We start from the raw sequence: 20,503 nt of genomic DNA, 5'->3' as shown, positions 1-20,503 counted from the left end.
AGAATGAATTGTATATAGAGACAGAATAAAAGACTTTGAGATGATATAGTTTGACACTAGCTCATGTTTGGAATATCCTATAGGTTTTAGATTTTTACTGTATGGTATTAGTAAAAAAAAAAGTGTTGATTATAATTTGAGCCTGAAATAGATCCTTTCTAGGCAAGTATGAAAACTATATTTGTATAAACTTATAAGAATCAGTAATCATTATTGATGAATTAAATTATTTCTACTTGATATTCACGTAAATTAAACAGGATTTTAGATAAATTCATGGATTGTAACATCAAATTAGATTGTTAAAGAACTTAAGATTCTTTTAGGAATGTATCATTTGATTACTTTAGATGTGATCTAATGGAGGGCAAACATAAATTGTTTTAAAATATATTTTATAGGAACTGTCAGAAAATGGGAAAGACTGTTCTTGGAAAAACTTTCTTATGATTTGAAGGTCATTTCTATGTCAATATCTTGTAATTTCATTGCTGTTTTACTGCTTAGCTTAGTTTTTCTTGTAAGCTCTTCATTTCTTAAAACTAACGTAAATATTTTTAGAAAATGGCATTATGCAATCATTGAATATTTAAATATGTTAGCAGGAAAGTTGTAATCATTTTTTACAAGTTAATCATTTTTATTTAAAAATACCATCCATAAAATCAGACATTAATGATAACTGATGAAATAAAATAACATATGGGGTGAGAAAGACATAAATAGAACCACATGTGAAAGATATGCATCTCATAGTTTTACTCAAAATCCTCACTTCCAAATATTCCCAAAACTTGCTATTGTTTTTCTTTTCTGTCCTATTAAATAAAGAATTTACAGCTTGGGATGGGGAATGCATTGAGGAGGTGGGAAGAAGACTTTGTGAGAGACCCTGGTTGGGGTCTACTAGCGTTCATTCAACACCCAAGTTTTCCACATATCATTTTGACACTTACTGTGTTTTTACCCACTACCAATCCCCTCCTGCTTCTAGGTGGTGAAAGTTTGCTTTGCGGCTTTCCACCTTTCATTAGAGAAAACCTGAAAGGCGATCACTAAACATGAAGTCTTACTGTATAATAATAATAATAAGGAAGTTACAAACTGACTCTCAAAGGATAGTTGAAACATTAATGAAAGAAACGGTGCCTGAGTATTTTAGGGTTAGTAGGAACTGAGATTTTTTCAGGCCTCAGCACTAACCTGGGGGTCCCCAGCAGTGGGTGGGGAGCCCGCACTGCTGCGCAGGCACGGGGAGCTAGTGCGGCCCAGCGGTGAGAGCGCTGTTCTTACGGCTCTGCCACTTTCAGCTGCGCGACCGTAGGAAATAACTGAGATCTCTTTTTCTTTTTCCAGGTCTGAAAAGAGGGGATGTGATTCTAATTTTTGAGTTGCCTTCTATCTTCTAAAGTCTTTCTCATGTCTGGGAATAATTTAAAATTTCCTATTTAGGTACAGGCTAAATTAAGGTTGGAAACTTCAGAATAAATGTTGGAAAGTATATAGCTGTTTTCCACTAAGTACACCATGAGATGCACTGAATATTTCACAGTCAGTTTGTATTACACTTTTCTGTAAAGAATTTGCAAATGTACAGGGAATATTTCATTTTAACATATTTCAATATTTGTTTTTTGTGACAAAAGGGAGACAAAAATTTGTCTGTCAAATGAGCACTTTGTGGAGACAAATTAAGTAATGCTCTTTTTCCTCTATTTTTTTAATGTTCAAATAATCTCCAAATTAGAGATATCAATAAAGATAAATCTATGCAAATACAACGGAAATAAGGATGATCTGTTGAATCCTTATAGATCCTCTTACTACATTAAATTATTCATGCTCATTACAAGACATTTATATATAGAAAGAAACAATTTTAGGCACGACTCAAAATAAATGTTTTTAAAATTTATTTGACTTTTATAAACATGTTCCAGTGCTGAATGAGTGAATAGATACTTAACTCCCTAATTTGAGTATATAATGTTGCAATATGTTTTTATTTTGTGGGACAATTACTGTTACGCAGGTCATTATATAAGAACTTAGTCATACTCCCATTCCTCTTCTTTATATTTTTATTAATCTAAGAAAATCAGTCTTCCCCACACTTCAGACTCTTCCCATATATATGCCAATGTGATGTCAGAGAATTGAACCAACCGATAATATTTTGACAAAGTCTAAGCCATAGTCATATATAAAATGTGACACTTTATAAAAAGTCATATACATAAAATATATATTTATTATATATATAATGACATATATAAAAATATGTATACATTCTTTTAATTTTCTTTTTAATTAAACTGAGGGCTATAGCAGTTTAGATAACCACAGAGTTATTATGTGGCAAATCCTGGCTGAAAAAAAATAGCTGAGTACACTAGGTAGAAGGTTGTATTTGGTTCAGAATTTCTCTTTCTACTTATGTGAGGTTCTAAACAATGCAAATGGTATTTAAAATCATGTATATGATGCTAACCAGGCTCCCATTCAGCAACATGAAGGTATATAATTCCTTGAATTTATATTGTTATATGAATATCTACTTAGTGTATTATCTCTACAAACTCCCTTTGTATTTTACCAGTAGAACATTTTTAAGTACTTGATAAAGTGAATAAATTATAAACAAATGACTCAGAATATCAGGCATCATATAGAAAAAGTATTCTTCCTTTGGAGCAAAAAATGTTTTCTAAACCCTAAAAAACCTTTATGTTGTATTAGTATATTTAACATTTTAGCCTTCAGGTACAGAAATTAAGAATTATTCTCTCCTATCATTTGTTTTCCCCCAAATTGTAACTTGGTTATTTGTTTACTGTTTACCTTTACAAGAAAGGAAGCCATTTTTTATGATTTCCAACCTGTTTGCTATTTACCAGTTTCTTGTAAATCTCTGACTTTAGAAATCGAGGGAAAGAATCCTTGGCCATGAGACTATAGATTAACTGCTGGGCCTCATCAAAACATTTGAGAGTTGGTTCTGCAATATTCTTTGAGATGAGATCCCTGGTACTGAAGTCAATGTTAATCTGTGGAAATAAGTTTGCATACCATTAGATTAGTTTAATCAAAGAATACATGACTTATACAGATGGTAGATACACGTACTTCTTAAATTCTTTTCTGAGCACAAAGTTAATTTTATGCGAAACAGCAGAAAGGTCATGTGTCAATTTTTTGGAATGCAGGACACATGCTTTGTTTGATTATTTTTCCTAGGTAGTGGGTTGGCATAGACTGAATACAAAGGTAAAGCCTTATTTTGAGTTTATAAAAAATGTCAAAGAGAAAAAGCAAGCAAGATATTTTATGATTTTAAATTTCTGTTTCTAGTACTTGACCCTAATGCCTACTACATACTTTCCACAGGCAGAACAATAATTAGAATTTACTAGGTTGGCTTCCATGGATCCATTTCCATTCTCCATACTTTCCCTTGTTTGCCACATATCGCTTTCTAATTCTTATTTCATTTTGTTTGCCAAAATGGACCAAATAACACCCTCTTCACTGACCTTGCCTCCCACAGAATATACATATATATGTGTCCCCTTGCCACTACCACACATAAATAGAAACAGAAAATTTCATATACAAGTTGTTTAATTATTAACTGAAAATATTCATGAAGTACAAAAAAAATATTCAATTTTAAGGTCAATCTTAAAATTGAAAGCTCACCAAAACAGGTGCTCTGTCTCATTCTGCATTCTGTTTTATGGCATTTAGCAGAATGTATGCCACTGAACAGACAATCAATAAATATGTGTTGAATAGAATTAAAATGTCTTTTGGAAAAATGGGGGAGACAGTGAAAATGCCAGAATTTTGGGGTCTGGTAAAAGAGAGCATAAATGACAGCTTATGCTTATTAAATTGAGGTCAGAAGATAGCAGCCAGCCCCACAACCAAATCTCCCCTCGGCTATTCATTTGCTGTTCATATAAGTGAAGCAAGTTCTACCATTTTCTTTCATCTTCGATTGCCATGGTATAAAAGAGAATAGTCATAGCATCTATCTTAAAGTGTTTAAAGTACCAAATTAATTAAATAACAAAAATATTTTAATATTATTATTCTAGGAAGGAGAAATAATTCTAATTTGAAAAGAATCATCAAAAGGCCTTCAAAAGGCCACTGTTCACACATGACTTCTTTCTTTAGGGACTTCGGCTGCTCTGTGATCTTAGAGCACATCTGCCCTTCTATTTATTCGTTCGTCAGAGCTCTAGATCGAATGCTGCAACTCCCTTGGAGGTCTTAAAATCCAGAATCAAGTTCTCCTTCTCTGTGCAGGAAGATGGGGAGGGGTAGTGGAAAGACTTTGGGCTTATTTTCAAATCTTGTGCTCTGACACTGATGACCTCAGTGTCCTGAATTTCCTGTAATATTTCCGAGCTGTCCTTCCCCATCTTTAAGCTAGGTATTTCTTGACTGAGTTGTTGTAAGAATTAAAGTGAGGCAATCCATATATTCATTGATTCTGCCAGTGTTAGTGAGTGTCTATTTTGTGCCAAATGCTTTTTATATTTGGGGAAAGATAACAAGTAACTAAATAAATAGCATTATTTTAGATTTACACTTGAAAGATGAGAAGAAACAAAATCCTCTGAGAATCTCGGAGAAAATGTTTCTGGCAGGAAACACAACAAATACAGAGTTCTTGATGCAAGAAGGAATTTGCTGTATTCTGAAAAGCCACTATGGCTGGACAGCTGGAGTATAGGATATGACAAAGAAAGTTCCTGTGATGAGGTTGGAAGTGGAGATACAGGACAGGTCTAGTCAGATTGATGCGCTGTGCTAAGGAGTTCTTACCTTTCTACTAGAAGCAATAGGAAGACACTGGAAGAGTTTTGAGCAGGGAAGTGTCATGATAACGTTATGAACCCAGTGTAGTACCTGCCTCATAGTAGGAATCATTGAACAGTGGGTGTTACCAAGATCATTTAGTGACTTTTAAACGCCTAGGATAGTCTTGTCTCACAGATCCTACCTTACATTGTGGGGATATGAGATAATATGTATTGCCTCCTATAACTGTCTTGTTAATTGTTTAATGGCATCATTTGAAATTTGTTTAACTTTAGATCCACTATAATGGTAAACATAACAACTTAGCTCATTGAAGTATTCATTCACTGGGTGAGTTTTCACAGAGAGCAGGGTTCGTGTGTGCTCAGGGTACAGTGTTGGCTTATTATGTTTATCAGAACTGAACACCTGCAATAACTCCCCGATGCCTATTTAAAAAAGTTCCAAAGTCCGGTTTTGGCATTTATGGCCTTTACAATGCAGTTTAACTTATGTATTTTTTCTCTTCTGTGTGTGCTCTGTATTCCCACCAAGCTAGACACTACCCTTTTAATTTCCCCGATGAATACCTTTTTAAACCTAGCTGAAAGTCATGCTTTTTCATCTAAGTCTTTCAGTCTTTCATGTCCTTAAGGATGCGTTCAAAAATAACATGTACCTGTGAAGTTTACCTGTGCATTGTTTCCCTCTCTGACCCCTCAAAGAACTTTGTGTCACTTAGATGATATTTACATTTTGTGCATGCCTTATAATGTCTTGAACAGTGTAAGGGCTCAATAAATGTATGTTGTATAAATAAAGTGAAAACATTTATTTATTTGTTGAAAATCATGTTTAAATTTTAAAGAACATTATTCTATTTCAAATTAATACTTATAATTAATATTATTTATTCAATTATATTAAGCATGTAGTTCTGACTTATCTCTCTCACTTTTTCTTATTTGCCTGTTCTCCCACCGCAGACCTGCCAACATCAGCTATTGATAGTTGAGTGATGGGCACATGTACTGAGATAATCAGCAGTCTTACGAAGCTGTGTCTTGGCAATTCAGCTTAATGTCAGTGACAAAACATCACACCCACATGTTTGTATAAATGTCATTATTTTTCTCCAAGTTGTTCAAGCTGGAAACATAAGAATCATCTCTGACACTTCTTTTTTCTCCAATCTCTTATTTCATATGTATATTTTTTCTCATTTGTCTTTTATTTTGTAATTTCATGTGATCTTTTTCTTTCTCACTTTCATCTCTCCAGTGTAGTCTTTTATAACCTAATCCCTCCCCTGAACTGCAGAATTTACACCTCAACTCTTCTTATAATTCCCTTCCCTTCTGAACCTGTAGAAGCATTACTATATTTATTTCACCAAAATATCACTTTCATTGTATGAATATTCAGTTGAAACCCATTATTTTTTATGACATAAACTTTAAACACCTTATCTTGTCGTTTGAGCTTCAGCCCGTTCAGATGTCAATGTATTATTTCAAAATGGTCTCCTCCTTGTCCTTAGTGATGCCCCTAAGACTGGTCTGCTCCCTAATTGCAAAGTGAATCTTGCACTACAGCCCTTGTTCACGCTGTTTCACCATCTAAAATCCTCTGATCCCCACAGTTCTATTCCAAACAGACTTTCCTTGCCCCTATTGATTTAGCTCAAGTTGAATAACCTCTAAGAAGTCTTCCTTGGCCACAGAAGGAAAGTCACTATCATTTCCTTACCATTATACATTATTTTGAGTCACAAATCTTAAGAAATTTGATTTCTTGTTTAAACAGATTTGAGTACGAAGGCTTCTATTGATGTTATGTACTCAATCTGATTATCAGAGTAAGAAGATCTGTCAGTACAAAAGGGAACTCAATGGCACATGACATGGAATTAACCTGACTTTTATCTGTGATCATTTACTATATCTTTCATTAATTTGTTTTCTCTGCATGTTCCTTAAAATATGAGCAGAACAGATATGCATTCTCCAAGTTCTGTCCCAACTCTTTTCTCCCCAGGTTTTTTCCCTTGGTTACTCTGTCTTCTTCCATGGCAAGATATCTGAACAATGGCATTATTTCTAACACAATCATAAGAATATTTAAAACGGTTATTTTTACTATAAATAATAATTAAAATTTATTGAATATTAGTACTAATGTACCAAGTCTTTATGTGACCATTTTATGTCATATACACACAACTATCAGATGAATAGTAGTATTGTCCCCATTTTTCTGGATAAAAACAACTAACGTGTATATGAAAAAACAGTTATTTCATTTGTGGTCATTTCTAGAATTTATTCATGTGAAGTATTATTTTTTGAGTGGATGCTTAGGAATTGTGCTAAGGATCTGAAGATATAAAGTGATTAAGATAAAAAGGCAGTTGAAAAGACAGATTTTCAAAAAGCAATCCAAAGGGAAAAAATATGCTCTCTAAAGGAAATTAGAGTTTAAGTTTACCATTGAAGTGTTATTATGAGTAGAAGATTAAGGAAGGGACTTACACATGGAAGCGTAAACCAAAAGAAGCCCAGTGGGTTTTGCAGGGGAAGAAAGCCAAGAGCCTGGACAGGCACGGAGGTGCCAGTCACACAGAACCTTGTAGGTCTTCTTAACGGAATTTTTACTTAACCTGGGAGCAAGGAAGAGAATCTGAAGTAAGGGACTGATGCAAACACATATTTGAAAAAACATATCACTGTGTGGTCTAGTAGCCAGGTGTGGATAAAAGGAAGAAAATTTAGGAAACTGTAACAGAAGGTGATCAGTGATGCTGGGTCAGTTGTTGAGAATCAGGGGAACTGCATAGATTTCCAAGATATTTAGAAAGGCTCAAACTTGTGATCAAATATTTATGAGCTGGGACAAGGGACAAAGATGTTTAAAATGACTGGATTTTAGAAATATTCTGAAGAGTATATGGCAGAGTGTTGGTGGGTTAGATATGAAGTATGAACACAAAAGAAAAATCGAGGATGAATAGCGATTATTTAGCCGGAGCTAATAGAAGACTGGAGTTGCCATGAACTGAGGTAGAGACTCAGGTAGGACAAAGTTTTGAGCATAAAATCAGGACTGAGATTTGAATTTGTTAAGTTTGAGAGGCTCTTTTAAAGACACAAGACTATAAAAGAGATCACCGAGAGAATGAATGTAAGCGGAAAATAAATGAGGATTTCCTCCCCTCATTCTAGTGCATGCTGGATTATGAGTAGGAACAGCAAAATAAAATCCGAAAGAGCAGTCAGGAAAGGAGGAGGAAAATGAGCACGAGAAGCCAACTGAAGACTGTATTTCACAACTAGAGACAGTGATCAGTTTGGTTACATGCTCCTGAGAGGTCCACCTGTGCGAATAGGCTATCAAGCCTTGTCTTTTCCTCTTGACTCCCATGAAATTTCAGTAACAAGAAATAAATGAAAACATTAGGATGAGTATATATTTTGACACATACATTCCTTTAATAGGATCACTTTTCTGGAGGCTTCTCTATAAACTCCAACTCCAACTTTACACTTAACTCAAATTTGATTTTTGGTTGGGCTCTACAAGAAGATATATGGATGAATATCTATCTCAAAAAGTAAGACAGAGGAGATATCTTACTTATAATGTAGTTGAGTGAAGTTTAGTGAGGTAGACTGAATGGGAGACCCTGGAGGTGACCTTCTAGAGAGGGCAGACTTTCCAACCGTGTAGTCTAGGGGCACTCCTGTGAGTGGGGAGTTACAGGGAAATTATAGGGAAGCTTTGACTTTGCTGGGAATCTCAAACAGCAAGGGCTGAACAGTGTATCTGTTGATTAAATAAACAGTTATGTCTATAGTATTTACTGATATGAATAGTCACTTGCATTTTGTTTGTATGGATCGTCTTCAAGGACTCTGAGAAATACAGTATTTTGTTTGCTTATATTTCAAAGGGTCATGAGTTATCTTAGATATCTGAGACCGCTGCACTGACAGTCTCAGAAAACAAGATGTAGGATTGTGATTCTTATGAAATGACAGCTGAGATGTCATCACAACCATTTAGAGGCTTTTAAATCCTGTCAATTTTGAAAAGGCCTTGACACAGCTGACACTGACAACAATCCATTGCATTAAAATGACTGCCTTCTGAATAATGCTTGTGGTAGTTGTTTCAAAACAGTTTCATTATAAAGACCCAGAATATTTTAATGCTCATGTGCTTTTGTTAACTGTAAGTTATGCAAGCCAAATTTCCCTTTCCTATACCAACAGTTTTAAATTATTTTGGCTTTCAACGAATTATTTTAGTAGGAAAAATACCTTTTAAAGTGCAACCTTTGGCTTTCCTCTGACTCTAAACTGTGCTTTATATGTTTTTACATAATTTGAATGAAAAGCTTTCACCTGTGTTCTCACATTCAAATGACATAATCTTTTCCTCATTTAGAATGGATAGTGTAGCAGGAGACTGTCATTATGCAAAGGGTGTGTGCCTGCATATGTAAAACACCTTACTGAAATGGAGCAGGCAGCATCTTAGGCCTCATTCACAACAGAGCTTAAAATTACTATTCAAATTAAAGCTGCCTATAATCATGTTTTTGGTAGCATAATTCTATTCAATCACTACTAACACCTCACGTATTACTGCATTCTTGGCATCATGAAAAGCAAACTAATATCCTGAAATATATTCTCAAGGATGGCTATTAAAGTTGAGAATAGCAAAGTTTGTAACATCTAGAAGGAATCCATCCTTGGCCAGGACTGTATCCTTTTGTTATTACTGGTTTTCAAGGCAGAAATACATGCCATGACTTGGGAGGCAGTACCAACACCTGGAATTGGGCAAGAGAAGTGAAAGAATCATAATGCATGTAATCATAATGTACAAAACTGTAATACATACAGATTGCTGAAAATAGTTGTACATGAGCAAAAGCTGTCTGGAGCAGCTAAAAGGGAGCCAGATCTACTGGTTTCCTTCACTAACCTCAGTTTGCTAATCCAAGATTAATTTAAGTGTCACAGGGATGTGTGGAAATTCAAAAAACACTGAGCATTTTGTTTTTGTGTTGAAATGCAGCCATCGATTTTTCAGAGTGCCAAAATGATTCCACAGATCATTAGAAGAAATACTCCTGCTACTATTTTCCCTCCTGATGTTTTATCTGAATCTGGGCTTCACAGTTTAAGAAGTTATACAAATTAAAGGAGATATGAGAAAAGAAATGAAGGTTTTGATAGAAAGGAAGATAGACTTGATGTGACAAGATCGTTTTATGCTTTTTTCCTTAGCATACACATCAGTTCCCAGGCTGTGTCATGAACATTTACAATAAATGGCAGATCTAGAAAAAGGAATTTGCAACCTAAAAGTGTGGGCTGTACATCTCCCTCCTCAGGGTCTGTGTATCTTAATGACTGCAGGACTCATCAGTTTGTCTCTAGGACTCAGGTCATTTTTCTCCTGCACGATGTGGATAGTCTTGCAATACCTTCCTTAGAAGTGAACACAATCAAATGAGATAGTCCCTTGAAAGCTCTGTGCAGATGTTTCTTTATCTCTGCTCTTCTTTCTTTCTTCCCCTCCTTTCCTTCCGTCAGCCCTTCCTCCTCCTCCTCTCTCTCTCCACCACCCCCCTCTCCTCTCTGAAATCCCTTCATTGTAAGATGAAATAAATACAGATGCGGAAATCACTGGGATCCAGGAGGTACAGGCGCACTCAGAGACACCCAGCACCAGGCTTCCTTACTAGCCTTGGGGGCATGGGCTGGTCCTTTGCTCGGCTCCTCCTCTCCTCTTTCCCTCCTCCCTTCTTCTCTTGTTTCCCTCTATGCTTAAATTTCTGGTCAAAGCTTATGAATTACATTTTTGAGATACGTTTCCTGACCCCATAGACATGGATTTTCCTGCTGCGAGCTACCACGTCACCTGTATTTCCCTGTCATGATGCTCACAGGAGTTTATTGTTATTATCTTTATCTGGTGTCTTCGCATCAAGACAGTATTTTCTATTCAGGGACTCTGTCTTTTTTCTTAGGGGCACCAGTATGGTACTTGGCATATAATAGACACTTAACTATTGATTAGTGTACAAAAACTTAGGAAATTAATAAGTAGACTCATTATATCTGGGGATAATTCTATAGTTGGGGGTATTGTTGGCAAGCAGCAACTTGTGGGGCAAGACTAAAACCAAAAATAACATCAACACATTGGGGGAATGGCACTTAAAATGCAAAGAAAAAAATGTGAATGTAAAATGGAGAAAAGTTGGTATTATAGTAATATTAAGAAATGCCTCCAAATGTCCATTTTCACTGGCTTCTTGTTACCAATAATTCACATATCTATTTCTTCACTTAAGACTCAATTTAAAACTAAAGGCCATTTAAAATAAAGGCCATATCTCAGTATCCGGTGTCACTGCTATTCAATCATTATATCCTTTATGCATAATGCAAACAATCTCATCTGATACTTTATCTTTTGCACCTGATTACTTGTTTTGCTATTTTTGACTAGTTCTATACATTTCATCTTTAAATCAACTAGATTGACAGTTTCTTCTGAGCTAAATCATAGTTCTGACCTATTTTGTTTTTCATTTCCTTATTGAGCTGCCTAGTTCACACAACACATTGCCTTATACTTATTAGTTTATTATCTGTTCTCCTGCCTAGACTGAACTTCCCTTCTATGGAGGAACTTTATCTTATAAGGAGGTGAATAGCAGGCACAGAATAAACATATTAATGTGAAATAAAATAAGTCAATAAATAATATTTACTGCATTAAAAATAAAAATAAAAACCAGACGCAGATATTAAAAACAAGTTCTGCACAGATCCATTAAGATATCTTCTCCTTTATGACTACAGTTTCTTCTTTGTTTTGTGAGTTATGGTCCTCACATTTAATTAATGCATTTAAGAATTAAATATTTTGTACTAATATTATTGGGCTTAAAAACTTTCCAATATATTTGTTCCTGGAGTGGTGGTAATGTGAAGTTGAATTTATATAATTTTTAAACATTACACTATACTATATTTTGGAACATTTTCTAATCTCACAGGATAACAACATAAACTTCTTTCGATCACATATTTTTCATGCTGACCAATTTGTTTTTCAATATAAAGTAACAACGATATGAATATAGTGTAAATATTTAAAATATGCCAGTGTCCTAAGTTGACCATGAAAATATTATTTAAAATTTTTGAAGATTTACATTCTCTTGAAACCAAGTAATATTTTTTCTTGAAACTTTCCAAATATTATGAAATTAGTGGTCCAAATTGAATGAAGAATTAATACAAGTGTAAGTTTTTCCTTTGTCACTCATAGGTTCTTACTGTGTGCAAAATAGAGACCCTTTAAAATATATATTGTTTTTCTAAAAATTTTCTCATTTTCATATCACTTAGTTGAAATACCTGGCTCAGACCTATTTTTTTTCCTCTCAGCGTTTTCTTCTGAAACTGACTAGGTACAATCCATTCAGTGAGTAGCTCTTTTTATCTGAAACTAGTGTTTTTGTTAATATGTTTTTATAACATGTGTTCATGTATATATATTTATCTAGTCTTTTAAAGTTGCTTATCTTCAAATGTTCTCAAGTTTGTTGATGGTTGTTTTTGGGTTGATTTATAATGATTTGTTAAATAAAAGGATTACAATTTCTTAAAAGCCATTCTGCATAATTTAAACTCTAGACACATGAATTTTCATCATTCTGTGTAGTTGTTAATACTTTTTATTGACACATTTTTAGAGAGGAAACTGAGGTTCAGAGAGTTTACCACAGAATTACAGGATTTGAACTTAGAGGTCTAGATATTTTCAAATTTTAGGTTTTCCATTACATCACCCTATTACTGTAGAAACTGAAAGTGCTTATTACTGTAGAAACCATATGGAAGGAGACATTGTGAGAGAAAGAGAATAATATCCAGTTGGAATTGTTATCATCTCTCAGAGAAACTGAAAGTTCAACTTTTGTGTGTAGTCCTTGTTAGAACAGGAAGCTGAGAAGGGCTAGTGATGTCAATTTAAAGACAGGGATCATTTAGTAAGGGTAGTATGGTCTAATTGCAAATTGCCTAATTGCATCAATTAAAAATTATTAAATCATGCTAGCAATTTTATAGATGAAGAAGTAAAGACACAAGAAATTGAAAAGAAAGTAAATGGAATTTAATAGACATATGGATAAGATGACCTCATTGTTCTTTATTTTAACATTTTCAACCAAGGAAATTGGTTATAATTTTGATTCTTTATAAAAGTCAGTTGTACAACAATAATCGAATATATAAAATGGAGAATAGTCTCAAATGGATCTCAATCTTGAATTAATTTTCTACTTATGAAAATTATATTTTCCAACTACCATATCAAATACATTACCTTGTCTTGGTAAGTCTTGTTAAGCCTATAAGATAAACCTAGAATTCTTCCCATGGTTTTTTTTATCTTTTTTGCTATCTATCTACTCCTCATTAGCAATATCAAAATGATTGTAATTTTCAGGGAGTTTTGGGCCTCCATGCTATCTTGTGCCTTCAGTCTGAAATATTCTTTCTTCATTTGCTTTCTTGATAAATATGACTCACTTTTCATGATATATCTTTTCATATGTGAACCACTCTGCAAATCCATCCCTTAATTCTCCAGATAGATATAGTACTTTTTCTTACTGTGCTAATGATAAACATTATATGTGATTTTATTATATTATATACTGTATCTTCTACTGGGAGCATTATATGTCAGTATCTTCTTCTGCTCTGTGACTTTATTGTGAGGACAGGCACTCAGAAAATCAGTTTAATGAATCAACCTTAACTGCTGTATCATACTTAACATAAAACTGATGGACCACATGGATCCTTCTTTTTTTCAGTGAATTTTGTCATATCCAATAATAATATTTTTAGACACTTCAAGGATTCAAGTAGACAACATAATCTATTACTTGAAGAGCAGCCATAAATTTAATTATATTTTACTTAGTCAAAATTAATGAGATGTAGAAATTATAAAATGCTATGAAAGCTTTAAATCCTAAAATAGCTGCACTATTCATTTAAATTATTACTATACATTTATTTTGCAAAAAAAGACTAGGAGATTAAACAAAACTATTTTGTCAAAGTTGATAATTTATTGTACATTGTTTGCTTGAATTCAGCTCTAATGAAAAGATTACATTTTTTGTTAGAAGATTTTTCATATATAATGTTTGAGAATGTTATCCTAAAAAAATCATTGTTTATTAGATGGGCTCATAAGAAAAAAATCTGGCTTTCAGGTCAATGTCACAATAAATAGGACATCTTTAGAGTTTATTTCAAAGCCTTTTAGGGAATGACACATTACTTGAAAAATCTCACATATTATATTTTCAATTTTCCAGATTCTTATTTATTCTTAGATGGTGATGCAAAATGTTGAAATAGCTCCATAGGAATTAAAGTTCTTTTCTTTTTCCCCCTATGAATTCTAGGTCATGCTTTGTTGGTTAATATATCTGCAATGTTATATGAGACCAGTATATCCTGCAATAATTAATATCCATCTAAAACTTGAACTGTTGATACAGCAACTTTATCCCTAGACTTTCTGAAAATGTTTGCATATCATTTTTCTGTCCTTTGTCTCCATAAGCACAAAAAGCCTTCTCATACCACAAATCTTAATTTTGGATCAGAAAATGTGGTAACTGTCACCTATGAGGATATTGGCATTTCACTCTATAAGAAAGATGACTTTTATTAGTAGTTTATGATTGGTACCAGTAGTTTAATGTAGCTTCCTGCTTGCTACTTATGCATGAAAACTCTTTGCTTATATGATATATTCAGTGAGTAATCTCAGTGGTTAAAAAATATAAATTGCCTAAACTTTAAAATTAACCAATAAAGTATGTGGAGATAGTCATGGTTTGGGTTCTGGAAATTAAATCAGATATTAATGAGATGTCACAAGCCTAAAACATTTTTTGAGGCTATTAGCAAGGTCATTCCAGATTTCTCTCTAAGTTGTTTTCTATTTTCCTGATCTTGAAGAAGCACAGGTGGGTCCTGATCACTTGAGATAATGCCTCATACCTTTAGCTCATTTTCACCATCAAAGAAATAAAGGCAAGCAAACCTTTTTATTTTTTTGGTGGTGGCGGTAGGGGGTGGGGAGTAAGACTATTACATGCTTAACGTGAATCTCCAAAATATTGAAAGTCAAGAATTTGTACTGTTAGTAAGTAGTTGTATCCACCCTATGTTGTTCTTTTAAAAAACATTTAAATTTTATTCAAGAGTTTTATTCCACATTGACCTGCATGGTTCTCAAAATGATAAACAAAGGTGAATGTGAAATCTAACAGCACATTTAAGTAGGATTTCTGGAGGGTTAACTTTAGAACATTTAATCTGAGATAGTAAACACTATTTTTCAAGAGCCTGCATGTTATGCTAAGAAAACAGAAATATTTGTCATATCCAGCACATAGTAGGTGTTGAAAAATGTTTGCTGAATCCATAAAAGACAGAGGATAATTTTAAGGAACTTCTACTGAAGTTTACAGATATTTTCTATTTGAATACAGTGACAATTTGGTTTCACTTTAGATGGATTTAATGTCTTTTAATTGAGAGCTTTGCTAGAAGATGAATATTCATTATCCTAGAGTTTTTTACTTACCTCTTTAGGGGCATTGGTTTCAATGAATTCAGAATAAATCATCTTGGCTTTAGAAGCAATTTTTTCTGCACTTTCTGTTTTCTTGAAGTCTTCACAGGCAAGCCAGAACTCAACATTCTCTTCACTAAACTCTGACTTTAGAAATGTTCGAAAAGCATCTAGACCAGCTGTAAAATATGTGAAAAATCTTTCTATGGCCTGTACTGCAGTAATATGACAAAATGAACACATTGTTGCATGAGTGTATATTGAATATTCAGTGGCAAATATTTATCATTCTTCTAATATAACACATATGTTTCTCTTTTTAAGTTTTGAAAACCTTATTTTGGATCAATAACATAACATAAAATATTTCTATCTATATTTTTATAATTAGCTCCATTAACAAAGAAAACCTGTATGTGGGGAAAATGGAAATTCCTATGGCCAGGATCCTCATCTGACCCTAATCTACTTGACGATGTAACTGGCCTTCTGCTAGGCTACTGCTTCCACACCAGTAGGCAATGGGCTGTTATTGTCTGAGTCACTATATAAAGAGTTCTGCCCAGTGCTCTGGGCAGAGGCAGAGACGAAGAAGGCTTACAGACCTGTGGACTGTTGGGTGCAAACATGATCCTCATGCTCAACCTACCACTGGGAGAACAAGCCGGGTAATAAACCTTTTTCCCCAAGAACATTCCATTGTCATTCCTGTCTCACTGAATTTATAGTGAGCTTGCCCAGGGCTGAAACCCTCAGGCAAGACACTGTACTTTTTCTTTCTAGGTATGTAAAATCTAAGATTTTGGTTAGGAGAAAGTCTTTTTTTTTTAAATGGAAGTTTTTCAGAGGAAATTCTGGATTTGACCTGACTTTCCAGACCCATTGCACTAAGCCCAAGTCTACTGAATGATGTTATACTAACTTCAGATTAAGAATACTTTTGTTGCTATGAGTTGGTGAGGAAATTCGAATTGATGCTATGGGGATAGATTGTGTTGGTTGGGTTTACAGTGAAGGGGGAAGGGCTGGCCGTCATTAATTTTGGATGATATATTGGTCAGTTGTAATCTCTAAAAGAAGAAAGATTTGGTATGAATGCTTCTTCCCTTTATGTTGTGATGGGCAATTTTAATTCAATGAGGCCAGTTGCACTGACTTCTCCCTGATGCTCCCTCAAGCAGAATGGTACCTGTTCTGACTCAGCCTGTCACAGTGTTTTCCTCCCGTTCCCAGGCATCCTCCGAGCATGCATTTTCCAGACACTTTAGACCAGGGACTGTAAGTGGGCCCACTTACTTGAAGACTTGTTTACTTTGCCTTGAGTAGTATATGCATTTCTTAAAAATTTAATAACAGATAGTGCTTGTAGTTTGGGATTTCCATAGGTCCCACTTCCCCCATTACCCTACTTTCAGCCAAATTTACACATTTGCCATTCCTTGCTCCCACAGATATTTGAGTTTATGGCCACCATTTATACTGTTCCTTTCTCTATTTTCCTCAGCAAAATGTGCCCTGACATAGTCTTCTTTGGTATATCTAGAGCTCATTTGGGCAGGTAATTCTCGCTGAATCTCATAAGGCTGAGTATGGTTAAAAGTGTGCTTCTGGTTAGATAACAGGTTAGAAAGAGCATTATCAGATTCCCATAGTTGAATGAAGTAAGTCAGTTCTTTAAATTCATATTATTCAGTTTCAAACTTTTTACTCTTCTAAGGGCAGTTGCTGTTCATAATCAAGACTATGTATCTCTCTGAGGAGGAATATGTATACTAGTGCTTTTATCTCTTAGAGGGATTTGCCCTACAAAATGGTGGTGGTTTTCTCCTCCACCTGCCCCCTGTCCTTTACATGTGCTCGAAGCAGCTTGGCCCTGCCTGCATGCTCAGAGAGGTGACCCTTCAGATCCCAAAGTAGGGAGAAATAAGTTCTATGGGGACTCAGGGGCAAGGAAAAATTGACTAGAGAAAAAGAAAATAAAAGAAAAATTTATGTAAAAGCAGCCAGTCAGTTATTTGTACGTTGCTATAGGTAGGAGGTGAAGTGAAGGTTAGTTGAGAGAAAAGAGAAAAAGGCTTCATGGAGTAAGATTAAAGTGTCTAAAAACACTGAATTAAAAATAGATGTAATTTTTTTTATTATTTGAAACAGAGGTGAAATAACAAGTCATTGCAAAAGGTTATCAGGTACAATTAAAATTCTTAGTAGAAATATTGGAGAGTGTGGATGTCGTTAATATGTGAGCACTATAAAAAATTCAATGAACTCACATTTCTTGCATTTAAAAATACATCCAAGAAGCTTCTGTGACACAAATTTAGGTTATAAAAATCTTCTTAGTAACACTCAATTAAAATTTTCCATGAGTTTGGTCCAAATAACAATGAATTTGAGGGGTCTAAACTGAATATATGCTAATGTCTATTTTATATAGAGTAAAGTATGTTCTAATAATAATGAAAGAATGTTGTAGATTCAGGTCTGTTATATACATGTGCCATTAAGGCATATGAAAGCTTTCTTGTGGTGAGGATTATCTAAATTCATCCCCAAAAGATGGGAAGTTAGAGATAAAGAAACTTACTATTTTCTCCTATCCTGCAATTTTAATGAAGGATACTCTGAGCTAACAATTAACATCTCTCCTAACTTCCATTGCTAGGTGTAGCACACAATGGAAGAGAATAAAAAATTAAAAGGAGCTAGTTGTCTTTGTCTTGGACACACTATTTTATTGAACTACTCTTTTATGCAGTATATATACATTGAATGTTCAAAGATGTCATATGGAATGATATGCTACATGCCATTAAAATCATACCATGTGAGGATATTCTCTACAAGATGGAATGATGACTGGTTAGACCCAACAGGGGCTTACAAATGGATACGTTAGCAATAGGTGATGCAACCTGCACTAGCGCCTGTGCCCACTACTAGCAAGGCACGTCCTCAAGTAGACAAAACAATTAGAGAATTCAGTGAGTCCTTTAGCTGTTTGAAGCATTCAAATGCATGTAAGCTGTTTCGCTGGTATTATAAAAAGCAAAGCAAAAGCCTAACAGCTATTCAGATGAATCTATGACTTTTCTATTTTATGTGGGCATGAAATAAAAGATCCTAGGAGGAATGCAGATGGAAGTATTTGTCTCTATCTCCCTACTTTCCATGCCTCTGTTCTGTGGTTCTGTCCTCTAGAGCTCCCCTACTCTGGAGCCAGCCAAGTCACCACCTGCTGAGGTGGTGTATTGTAAAGCAGGATTATCTATACCACAAACAAGCTCTAGATACCTTTGTAAATAATTACTTCATAACAAATTCTGGATTTTTTTATAATTGGCCAAAATTAGCTTATTTCCTGAGGCTCTTAGCAAACCTGATCTGTTTCACTGGTTACATATTTAAGGAGGAAAGAAACATGCCATTCAAAACTTACAAAAATGCAATTCCACTTCCTTGATGTCTTTATTGTACGTCTTTAGTTGGATTCTAGGAGTAATGTGGATTATTTTATATCTATGCTTTAGGAATTAGTTACTTAAGAAACATAAAATCAGAGGGTAATTGCATCTAATTAAATCTAACTTTATATATTAATAAACATCTATGAAGAATTTATGAAGTTTGATCATGTTTTAATCTTCTCCAATACTCTGATATTTACTGTATGAAGTAAAAGTGAAAATGACATGTGACTAATACAAACAATATTACATTTAAAATGTAGTCTATAAATGACTATATAACATCAGTTTTCTCCCTGTATGAAATAGAATTATTGTAAAGCAGGATTATCTATACCACAAACAAGCTCTAGATACCTTTGTAAATAATTACTTCATAACAAATTCTGGATTTTTTTATAATTGGCCAAAATTAGCTTATTGAACCACCATATTAGATCCAAATTCACATCTGCAGATGTACATTCATATCTACACATACATTTAAGTGTGATTTTGTATGCACTAAAAATAAGACTAGCTCAGTTGAAATAAATATTTTAAAAACTTTATTTTAGCCCACAGGATATGAAAAACAAGTGACTTATTTAAAGTTTCAACTTTTTAATAGTTTGTATGTTTCTTTAATTTATAACAAATATAGTCATTATATACCTCAAATGTTAATGAGTGTAAGGAAATGACAAATTTCTTACTTCTTATTTGGGATTTCATTTTTGTTTTAATGTTCAGAGTTTCTATAATCTTGTCATATTTTAGTTCTAACTTAATTCCATTTAGACTCTGAGCCTGTATAAATCTGTGACTATTGGGACCGTTATTCAAATATAGATAAGACTTGTACTTTATGTCTACAACTTCCAGAATTTAACAACTTACTTTTAATCATTGTATGTTTAAACTTATTATTGGATCTTACCTTGGTTTGTTAAAAGTATGTCCATATTTTCAGACCACACTATTGCCTCAGTCGTTGGTGACCTGTAGAAACAACATCTACCCTTGACAATAGCATTGTGATCTTTTTCTTCTATAATGTATGGTAATACTTGAGCTATATATATTTATTGAATTACGTCATTTAAATCACCTTGGCACCATGAATCAAACTGCAAAAGGTCAACAAGAATTATATATTTTTTTCCTACACAGGACTGCAATAGCAACACAAAGTGGGGTGTAATTTTGATAGCAGCAAATTATTTATTAATATAACTAACACTGTTACCACTATTAGCATATTCTTAAATTCTCATAAAGGCAAAAGGGAGATATTGCTCATCATTCTATGGAGCATAGTGAATTTTTTCTTTATGCAACATGAGTCTATTACTGAAAAGTTATTATGATAGAATAGTGATGAATGAGCTATTTCCTAAGTTTTTCATTATATGAAATTACCAGATTCACAATTATACATCTCAAAAAAGTTTTGAAAAGTTTTGATTAAGGATTTCTAACATGTGATGACCCTGAAAATATTTATTTATTGTATTTTGAGAAGTCTTTAACCCACTCTGAGACAAGCC

The 20,503-nt window shown here is 33.9% G+C and overlaps 1 protein-coding gene across 1 annotated transcript; it reads right to left on the bottom strand.

The window, feature by feature from the left end:
* Positions 1-2,024: 2,024 nt before the first annotated feature.
* RGS21 (regulator of G protein signaling 21) lies at positions 2,025-20,055 on the bottom strand. Its single transcript, XM_073222054.1, has 4 exons — positions 20,051-20,055; positions 19,894-19,955; positions 15,523-15,689; positions 2,025-3,047 (listed from the first exon to the last, which is right to left on the bottom strand). Exons 1-4 carry the CDS (start codon positions 20,053-20,055, stop codon positions 2,844-2,846), a joined length of 438 nt encoding a protein of 145 aa, XP_073078155.1. The 3' UTR covers positions 2,025-2,843.
* Between the last annotated feature and the right edge of the window lie 448 nt (positions 20,056-20,503).

The sequence above is a fragment of the Manis javanica genome, chromosome 14 (genome assembly GCF_040802235.1).
Source record: "Manis javanica isolate MJ-LG chromosome 14, MJ_LKY, whole genome shotgun sequence".
Taxonomy (NCBI): domain Eukaryota; kingdom Metazoa; phylum Chordata; class Mammalia; order Pholidota; family Manidae; genus Manis; species Manis javanica.
Note: the sequence above shows the minus strand (reverse complement) of the source record. Positions and strands in the feature narration are given on the sequence as shown.